The sequence below is a fragment of the Diadema antillarum genome, unplaced genomic scaffold (assembly GCF_040938485.1).
Source record: "Diadema antillarum isolate AM-2024a unplaced genomic scaffold, OU_Dant_1.0 seq00001039_RagTag, whole genome shotgun sequence".
NCBI classification, from domain to species: Eukaryota; Metazoa; Echinodermata; class Echinoidea; order Diadematoida; family Diadematidae; genus Diadema; species Diadema antillarum.
Window position 1 is genome coordinate 1,033,385 of NW_027271870.1, and position 11,171 is coordinate 1,044,555.

The window sequence follows — 11,171 nt, forward strand, 5'->3', positions numbered from 1 at the left end:
GTGATGTGGCTACTGTTATTTGTTTGTTTGTTTGCCCGTTACCAATATGGCAGGATAATCTAATAATAATAATAATAATAATGAGGTCTTATTTACCCAGGGTAGCCTCTTCAGTGTTACCACTGCTCTACCAGAGGGCCCTGCTATTATTATTACCCTAGCATTGCCAGGTACCCATTTATACACCTGGGTCATGGACATTGTGGGTAAAAACATCATGTCCAAGGACGTAAGCACTGGGCGGGATTTGAACTCGGGTCCTCCGATTGGGAGTCGGGAGTCTTATTCACTATGCCACAGCGCCCCCATTTCAGAACAATTTAAGAACAGAATTTGAGGAAATTTTCAGGATAGGTCTGTTGTGTTAACAGGAATGGGTGATAAGTTTTGGTGGTGATCGGTATCGTGCATCAGATCTAGGACTGTTCTTTTCAATGATGCCTGCACAGTTTTGTGGCATTTGTGACCTTATGGTCTTGAATGGAATTTGCAATCTCTGAGTGTTTTTTAATAGGGCAGAAAAGGCAAAAAAAAAAATGTCATTCAGTGTCATGCCAATTCATTAAAAAGCTGTTGTGTTCATGAAATTGCAAATGCTTAGCCACTTGACATATTAACAAATTTGGTTCACTGGTACTTAGCACTCAAATGTTCTTCCTCCTATTTCATTTCTCAAACATGAGATCAAGAATTGCATATGGGATCAAGAACTCCATATTCTTAATTGTAGCTTTTCCCACCTGCCTTATATGTTTTTAAACCTTTCTATGCAAGGGACTTCGGATAGTCTGCTCAAAACTATGCCAATCAGCACTCAAAGCACATAAAGAGTTGAAACTATTACCATGGGCACTCTTGGTGAGAGAAAGCAATCTTAGCCGAACTCACAGAATGTTGTGAATTCAAATTGGACCCCGTTTACATTGCGGGGCTGGGCCGAGCCTGGCCTCAATTGCGGGGCCGAGCCCCGCAATTTTGTCCGTTTACACTGTCGGGCTCGGTCCGGGCTTTTAAATCAATTTTTCAATATTTTGTCGAAGTGGCGCTCTGCTTGTAAACAAACGCAATTTGGTATAGTCTGGTTTCCAGACCCTTTGCCAACTGGACTCCGCGGCGGTGACAAAGTTGCCGTCTTTGCCAAAGGAAAAGTCCTTTGCAGGACAAGACCACCTTAAACTATACCAGTTTTCGAAGTTGAGGGCGTCAATATCCTGAATAGCGAAATAGTACGGACAGAGGTTCTGGAAGCCAGACTAAATTTGATACTGCATTTGGCCCAATTTGCGTTTACACTGAGAAAAGGCCGGGCTCGGCTGAGACCACCTCAAGAGCGTGGCCAAATGCGCGGCCAATTTTGGCCCCGCATTTGGTCTTTTGCGCATTTACACTGAAATGAAGGCCGGGCTCGGCCACGGCCGAGCCCGGCCTCTTCGCTCACTGTAAACGGGGTCTCTGTTCTCTCATCAAGGGCGCCAGGGGTAGTAGTTAACTCTTTTGTGAGCTTTGAGTGCTGATTGGCATAGTATTGAACCTACTGTCCAAAGTCCAGTGCCCTCCGTACCTGTGGAGACCCCGTCGGTGATGCGGAAGTGGAGGTGCGTGATCCAGCAGTCGCTGCAGAAGAAGTGACCACAAGACAGGGCCCGCAGCTCATCCTTGGTCTTGACCAGGGTACAAACTGGGCAGATGGTTTGTGCAGGCAACACAATGTCCTACCAGAAACAAGAGATGAATTGTAAATATGATGATAATAATAGTAATAATAATGATGATGATGATCATCATCATCATCATTCTCACTTTTTGCTGATAATTGTATGCACAGAATTTGAACATTTGTAAACATTTCTATTTGAAAAAGAAGCACAGAAACCATATATTACATGAGATGTTCACTTTGCAAAGGTGATCTGTGCAGCGCATAGACTACATTCCACCACAGTGACAACTTTTTGACAGCAACGATTAAGAAATGCAGCGCTGATGTCACATCCTCTACAAAGCTGGGAGGGTCTCTATCGAGACTAACAACCACATACTGCTTGTTTATTTCATTTCTAATTTCCACACCTTTGCTGGTATGGAGAAAAATATATGTTTATTTAATGCTTGATATCAGCTATTTTTTCAAAAGTCTTTGATACTTGAGTAGGAGATGCTGGTACCCAGTATGCTGTATAAACAATACAACATCAATACAATATCGCAGTGCTGCAAGCCAGGCATCGTCGGTGGGGTGACAAGACCTTGTATCTCATATTTTGGAGTAAATAACCTTTTTGCTCAATTGTCAGATAATCATTTAAAACGTGATGTCCTGTCCAAATTCTAGCTGTCTTATCCCAAAGATGAAGCCACCATGGCGTGTCAAAGGGAAAACAATCACATCTGTTATAATGCCTTGACTGCAATGTTTGTTTGTTTGTTTGTTTATTGATCTTCTGAACATTTGACATTTTGGAAATATGAGGACTTGTCACCCAACAGTGATATCACTCTGCCCTGTGAAAACAAAAACAAACAAACATATCGACAGACAAACAAATAAATCATCATCAATGCTTTTGAAAAAAAAAATCTACATGTACTTGTACATACACAGTATGGCACAAAAAATAAGAGCCATTGTAGACGCAAATTCACTGATGCAAGGAACCCCTTTTAACAAACAAACAAACAAACAGAATGCCAAATGGCATTAATGTTTCACAGAGCAAAAAATATCTGATAGCATTTGCTTCTAATTATGCATTTTCATTTCCTCCTCTAAAAAATTATTTTTTTCCCATAGTGTACAATTTTGTTGTTTGAAAACCAGTGAACCTGTGAAGTAACAGGTGATAAAGTTTACACACCAGGTAGCTGCAACCTATTTCTACCCTGTACTGGTCACAGGTTATCAGAGAAATATTTCATAGGACAGACACAAATTATGTGCTTGTCCAGTTCTATCATGGCATCAAATTGGCAACGTTACCTGTGACGTTGGTGCCAGGAAGCTTTTGTCCGCCCGCGGAAGTATTCCCGTCTCCACCAAAATATTGGCAATATCTTGATCCGTTCTGACAGTTTGAAAACACAAAAAGATAAAGAGAACCCGTGGATGAAATACTTACACAGCCATGATAGTCTCACTCACACGGGTGCTGACAAAGACATTTCAATAGCAAAGAACAAATCTGAAACACTACCAGCCTTCCTGTAAGGTCAGTTGCTTACTACTAAATGAGAGTAACAGCCTGTCGATATGCACACACAAAGATATAGGAAGTGTAATACTACTACATGTATGCTCACTACTAACTTATAGATATGCACACACACAGATATGACATGTGTAACATTCCTCTTTTTCCCCATTCACATATCTGTGTTGGTTGATTTCTAGAAATTCTTGTCTGCTGTACATAACATTTTGGCTAAAAATAGCTCTTTCTACTAGAATTAAAAGTGAAATGTGTCCATCATGCAAAGTGCATTTAGTTTTTGCTTTTATCATACAGAATTCAAAGGACTAGGAACAAACTTTGTTTGGGTCTAATTCATCCACACCTACCCATGCAGATGTAGGGCCACGCACTTGTTATGTTGATGTTGTGGTTGTTTGTTTAGGTTTTGGTTTTGGCTTTCTGCCAGCTGACCAGGGACCATGAAAGTGACCATGAAATTGGGCAGGAACAAACAAAGCAATAACAATAATAATAATACCTGTGTCCTTTAGCTTGGCAGGTATGACCCGGTGAAAGGGTAAGCACCACAATAGGCCAGTCTTCATCAGACTGAAGTTTCAAAATAGTGCATTATTTTGTGGTTAGGAAATTAGCCCAATGTAAATTCAACCTGCTATTTGTGCAATGAAGATGCAAATAGTGTGCTAATTTGATCGGGGAAATTTTCTCTAAAATCTATCGTCTACATGTAGTTTGTGAAAAAGTGCACCAATTTGTGAATTAGTGCGCTATTTTGGTTGTGTCTCCATCAGCCCGAAATTTTCTGGATCCCATTATGCAAACTGTACTGCGCACTGAGACAACAGAATTCTACATATGAGTGAGCCGAGTAATGATACAGAGTACGCCTGCATCGACTTCGGGCTAATTTCCTATTAAAGTGGGCTGTTTTCAAGCTGATGAAGACACGCATTTGTAATATTGGGCTATTTTTTTGAACAGCAAAATGGCCTGCTAGTTTGAACTTCAGTCTGAGGAAGACATGATTAGTGTGTATGCATGCCTGTAACATAATGTGGGCAAAATTTCAGTGACAAAGATACACTGTGTAGCCTTTTTAAGGCCCTCATGCAAGAGAGCGAGTGCATCAAAACAGGGGCTTTTTGAGAAGAGTGATTGTGATTACTATGCATGGCAGGAGAAAGCAACATTCGCGCTCTGTTTGAACCAATAATTTAATCACTGGATAATTCAGTTCAGTCCTTTCGACCAATGAAATTACTTGATTTATTAATCTGCCGTCAGTGCAAAGACTTGTTTGCATGGGCTTCTTCGGACAGGGCTCAATCTGCTGATTCGTCATGATTTTTTTCTTCGATCAAAACTCATAGCAAAATTTGGTAATTGAAAGGTGTTAGTCTAAAAATTCAGACAATCCTCAAAGGCCCCCTTGCTGGGCCTTTGGCTCCCAATGGTGGCTTGACTAGTCTTGCATTAAGGACCATCTGCTTGCTCCTTTTACAATCCCTACAGTGGCAGGGTCTTGGCAAAGGCTATGACGAAGGCAGCAAGCATACCTTTTCTGCACTTCTCCGAGGTCCCACTGGTGTGCCATCAGCAGGGCTCTGGCTACCCTCGGCTGAACCTGCAATGAGAGGAAGGAAAGGAAATAACGAGTGATTTGATAAGGAAATTATACTGTTCTAGAACAAGCAGGAGCAAACGAAACAAATACATGTACTTGTTTGTTAAGCTCTAGCTAAGTGATTTTTTTTTTCCACTTTGGTATGAGAACTTGTACATTGAGTCATTGGCATGGCAGCAAAGCCATCTTACTGTATGTTTGAAGACAAGTTTTGTGACACTCCAGTTTCATCTTCAGGCTCATATTCCCCCCCCCCCCCCACCACCACCAATCTTTTCCCTGCTTGCCAACCAACCCCCCCCCCCCCCCATTAAAAAAGATTAATAATAACTTTGCATTGTTTAATGTAACTTGGTATCTTCACGTATCTTTGCATGATTGAGCATGTGCAATTAACTCCTTGCAATGGCTTTTTTACTACAGTGTACAGCTGTATGTACAATGACCAATATGTACAATGTAATCTCTATGGGATATCATACATTTATAGTACAAGTCACCTCCTCATGTATCCCTTGGGCTACATGATGCTAATGCTGGTACAATAAATTGTATTACGAAAATCAATTAGCCTCCTACTGTGTACAGACAGGCATGCTAATGATTACTTTTTATGATTGTTTTCTTTACATGAATAATTGCCTCCGGTAGCTATTGTACTGGTACAAGATGCCCCACAAAATATTACAGATTATGTGAATTAATGGATACTAAGAATACGGCAAGTTCATCAAGCAAATACGAAAATAAACAAACAGAATAATGAAAAAAATAGGGGAGGGTCTACCAAAAATCAAGAAAACATATGGCTTTTGATTCATGTAGGGCCTACTTCTTGGTCAAAGTCACCTGTTGAGTTTTACATTGTACTTAGGCTACAATGGTCTGATGAATATTCATTGATTTGTTTTCAATCTTCTGACTTCATGGCCAGCCACTAAATTGCTACAGACTATACATATCATCTGGCCAAAACTCCAATTAAGATCAATTTTAGATAGCAAAATAAGTTCTTGATGATCATTAGTACATGTACATGTACATGTACATGTACTTAATATACTAAAATGCCAGAAGGATATTTTTTCACATGAAATTGTCCTACATACAGTGTACATGTACATCATGTACTTCAGATAGAGGGGAATTACAACATGAGTATTGGTTGCACAGTGTAACTACAGACTAGCTAGAAAATATTCTGCATTATACACTACAAATATACACATGTAGGACAGTCTAGAAAAAAAAAAAATACATTGGGCTTCTGTGATATTTGCCCATTAGCTCAAAGCTTTATGTAGTTTGTGTCTAGTGGCCAACCTCAGAGCCCATGAAAGGCCATGAACAGATAAGATTTTTTTTTTCCCAATGCAAATACTGACCACTCATCAACAAATAACAAGGCCTAACACATATCTCTGTGCGATGAAAGCTATCATGATCACCAACAGCACTTCACAATATGCACTACACATACAACCCCTCGTACGGTGTAGGTTCACAACTGTGATTATAACTTATCTTACTACCTAATGTAATGACCCGTAACCTTCACAGAAGGCTATGGTAATTAGAGCCATAAACACAAGTACCCCCCCCCCCTTGCACAGTACATGTGTCCACACACACACACCAAGAACTGTTAACCCACATTGTACAACAGCCCAACTGTGTGCACAGTCTACACTTGTATTGTCAAAATCCAAGGGTATAATATACATTGATCTGTACTATGATGATTGGTGTTTGCTCATCCCACACGTCATAACAGATGACACATGCCACCCTAAGGACATGTACATTATACAGTGTACAGGTAATACACTGTACAAATCGGGAAGAGAGTAAATGAATACGGCATGAGCACATCTATAACGTGCTTGATAAACTTGAATACACTATGGACACTTGTCTCCTGTGCTATACATGTACAATTCGTACATGAACAGTGTTATATGTGCTCTGATGAATAACTTGCACTGTCGCTGGTACATTTTTTACTCCAATGCCTGACCCATGTATGACATATCAAAGAGCTTTGTATCCAGTGGAAAAGTTGCAAGAGACATCAGCTGCATTGTATCATTATTATAATTATTATCAAAATAAAATGTTCACTTGAGAAAACTTCAAATGCCTGAACAAGGCTATACAATGTACTTATGTATATTAAGTTAGCATACTAAAATACAAGAAAGATTTACAATCAAAAAAATGTTTCACATTTGTCAGTACTGTATACGCTATAATTTTCGCGTACATAAATTTTCGCGAATTGCCGCTGTCACACATTTTCGCGAGTGGCTAAATTCGCGATTGGGGAACCAGAGAAAATATGAAGTGGCAAAGAAAGTGTGAATTTTCAACTTACTAGCAAATAAGAATGATACTAGTTATACACTGCATGAAAAAAACTTACCAAACTCTGCGAACTAGTAAGTTAGAATTCAACATCGCGCTAGATTTCTGACGGGTGGTCCCCTTGCGATAATGGATTGGCTCTCTACAGTGTTCGTATTAGTAGACGTGGACGTGCGTAAACAAGCTTAGCCAGTATGGTCGGTAAGCCGTGACATGGTACAGTAGTACTGAAATGTTCGTATCATCAAGGCAAGGGATTCATTTTGGAAGGTAATATTTTCGCGTGTTGTTAATTTCGCGAATAGCTCCCGACTCGCGAAATTCGCAAAAATAAAACCCCCGCGAAATATATAGAGTATACAGTATTACAAACAATGAATGTCATTTTACAATGTTTAACCTGGGAGAAATCAATCTGCAAATTTGCTCTACTTCAAGGATTATTGATAATTTGCATGTGCCCTTTTCAAGTGCTCTTTGACAAATATATAATACATGTATGTATCTTCTTTGAAATTTTATGGTTTACTTCATTCTTGGCCATAACTGCACTAGTATGTTTGAAATAAATGAACACGAGTAGCTTGGGCATATATGAGATATTCCGTATAGAAGACAGGATGTTGCATATAGACACCGGCATGGCGACCGCATACATCACTTCCTGGGTGCAATAGAGGCACTTGAAAGAAACACTCATTTGTGGTTGCTGAAAATCATGTCACACCGAGTCTGGCACAGCACATCCACTAATCATGTGTTACTTGGAAAGCCTCTGCCTTCACATGTACCACATAGTCACTTTCCAGTTGTAAAATTGAAAACACATTATGGGCTTCATATACCGAAAATAATTTGCATGCAAAGAGTACCAACCCCTTCAAAGATTGAAATTGTCAGTGACAATGGTCATCACTATCAAAACAGAACAATAGCTGGACTGTATTATACAGCCATGAATGAATGCGGGATGATTACAAATCATGCTTATGGTATAATTTTGCAAGTTATACCTTCCCACCCCAAGAAAAAAAAAATCATTGAATTCGTATCCCTTTGGATAATAATATGATGAACACAAAATTCAACTATCTCGAGCAAATACAAGTTCTATTCTCACAATCTGCATTTCAATACAGCTTATGGAGCACTTTACTATCAACAATAAGTTTAATGTTTTCCAAAAACAGTGATATTACTTAAAAGTGCACAAATTGGATGAGAAGCATTCTATCATCACCTTAAATGAAAATACGAATTTCACCTATCCAATGTCTCGTGAAAACCTGATGATAATAGCATTCAGGGAGGAAGGGGATGTGGGTGTAAATTATCGTTCAAAAATAGGAGCTTAAAAAAAAATCACAATTTTATGTACAAACCACTTTGAGTGTTGTGAAGTCAATATTCAACTCAACCCCCCTCCCATCCCCTTAAAAAAAAAAAAAAAAAAAAAATCCTTCACATTTCTCTCTGCATTTCCTTGAACACAAAAGCACTGGACTATTGCCATTTGAATAAGAGTGCAATACAATGAATGCCTCATCGATGACATGAATACAGAGCTACAGCCAACTGTTTCAAGATACTGTACAACAAATAGTCTAAAAAAACATTACTGTTAACTGCACAAAGCATTATCTGAAAATCAGTCTGTATCACCCATTCAAAAATCAGCAAATAAAATGCATTGTGATGTGTGACAAGTGCACAGGGTACTGCATATGTATGCACTTTGATAAGAGTTGCATTGGGATTTACAATCAGTATTTTGCACTCTATTTGCAAAATAATTGTTAATTTCAGAGATTAGCATACAAAAGTTGTATTCCCATGATGTACAATGTTATAAACAGCATACATTGTACATTGTACGTTCTTTGCACTTTTATGACATAATATAATGCCAGATCGAATACTAGTAAAATCATTTTTAGTTGATACGCCATCAGTGTATTACCTCTTGTGATTTGATATGTTATTTCACATCTGTGTATCTGTCTCAGTGTACATGTGAGTGTAAGTGAGTAAGTGTAAGCATTCAATGCAAAATTTACCTTCCATGAAGAGTTATTTTTACTCCTTTATGGCGATACCAACACAGCATACTGTGGGGCTAATGTACACAATCCCCCAAAGAGCAAGAATGGTTCCAATAGTTAGAATATAATTTGAGAAGAATGCATGTAAAATCTGTTATGGATGATTTGTTGATATTACAGCAGATACAATTTTGGACACATACATAAGAAGTAGGACTGAGAAGAGACTAAGTATGCAAACAATAATATCAAAACTAGCCCAGACCATGGAGTCAAATCCAAACATTGCAGTAAGGTATGTGACACTCTGCAATGCTTGTAAATGATTTCTCTTTTTCAATCAGGATGAAAATGAATACAATACCATGTTATTGGATCACTCATGCCACAACACAGTAGGGTCTTTAAGCCTTACAACAATTCAGAGCTGTGCTGATAAAATATACTCTCCTCTTCCACATACTTGTGGACTATCACAACAAGGAAAGTAGGCAATGCCTCCCGAGATGTTCACATACTGTGGAATGTGGTGCTAGTTTAATGATACCTATACAACTCATCGTAAATGTCTAGATACGAAAACCTCATTGACAAGCAAATTTATGGGGGCTCTTTCTCCTGGCCATAAAAGTGAGTAAACACTCCCATAATACCACAAATGAATATCTTCACACTGGATGAGCTAAGGTTTGAATAAAACAGCATATGACAAACTGAGATACATACGCAACATGGAAAGATATTTCAACTCTTACGAAGAGCATACAAATACATTGTAGGCAAGCAAATAAAATGGGCCCAAAATGACCAATGGGGTGAGAATTCATCTGACCATACACGTACCTTGAGATTTTCGCTGGCCAGGTCCACCTCATTCTTCAGCATGGCCTTGGCCCCCGCCACGTCCACGCATGTGTAGTCGAAGGCCTCGGGGTCGGGTTCCCTCTCCTCGCAGAAGACTGGATCATCCGCCAAGATCGGGTCGTCGTAGTAGTCGTTGTACATGTCGTCGTCATCATCCTCGTCTTCTTCGGAGTCATAGTTATCGTCATCGTAATCGTCGATCGCCTCTGCCATCGTCCCCACGGGCTGAAGTTGCAGCTGGTTATCTATACCAACACCAGTCAGTATCTTTGCAACAGAGTATGTAGTCCTATCCTCTCATACACAAGACCTGTGAAGGCAATAGGATTGATATAACAAAGAGGGTCCTGTTAAATTCCAGGAGCAAGAAATTCAACAAGAGAACAAAATTATTCATAATAATAAGCATATACATGATTCCATTTCCTTGCATTACTCATACACAGTGCCTCCAGCAATACAGCATCTTGCACATTGAGCTGATAATGTAATGAATTGTTCAACTGCATTTTAGTACCAGACGCTTGTTTCATACATGGAGTCCTGGCAGAAATACAAAGCTATTTATAGTTTTACACCAGTAGAGGAATAGAAATCTTGTATACTGAAATTACAAGTGCATTCATAGTGCAAGAGTTGGTCAAATTTAACATTTGATGCTGTGCCAACTACAAATCATCACAGTCCAAATACATAGAGAAATATGGGAGGAAATTTTATATGAACATGCAGACCGTTATTTCATTCCAGAGCAATCACCCATCCTTTGTCAGCATCGATATCAAACACATAATAATTGCACATTCATGCCTCAAAAGCTGTATGTTCACAAAATGACACATTTATCATACCGCCTTTATTGCCTCACATCATAGTATGACAAATGACAGTGATACAAATGCCAAGGAAATACTCATTTAAAATATTCAATGCATAGTCTATATATACGGAAAAATGCACCCCCTCCCCCCACTGTGATGGTGTAATATGTGCACATCATTGTACTTGGGTACAAAGATTGGGATGTGTGGGTCTACATAGGAGTTCACTTATTTGGGAGATATCACAGTCATAACATAAATACTT

The 11,171-nt window shown here is 39.1% G+C and overlaps 1 protein-coding gene across 1 annotated transcript in view; it reads right to left on the reverse strand.

Annotated features, from left to right (window-relative positions):
• LOC139742963 (E3 ubiquitin-protein ligase ARIH2-like) overlaps positions 1 to 10,323 on the reverse strand; it is a 50,893-nt gene extending 40,570 nt beyond the window's left edge. Inside the window, exons 1-4 of the mRNA XM_071653471.1 lie at positions 10,065 to 10,323; positions 4,748 to 4,815; positions 2,978 to 3,062; positions 1,562 to 1,712 (exon numbers count right to left, since the gene is read on the reverse strand). Coding sequence (XP_071509572.1) covers positions 1,562 to 1,712; positions 2,978 to 3,062; positions 4,748 to 4,815; positions 10,065 to 10,298 — 538 coding nt within the window. The 5' untranslated portion in view covers positions 10,299 to 10,323. The remainder of the gene's footprint in view (positions 1 to 1,561; positions 1,713 to 2,977; positions 3,063 to 4,747; positions 4,816 to 10,064) is intronic.
• Between the last annotated feature and the right edge of the window lie 848 nt (positions 10,324 to 11,171).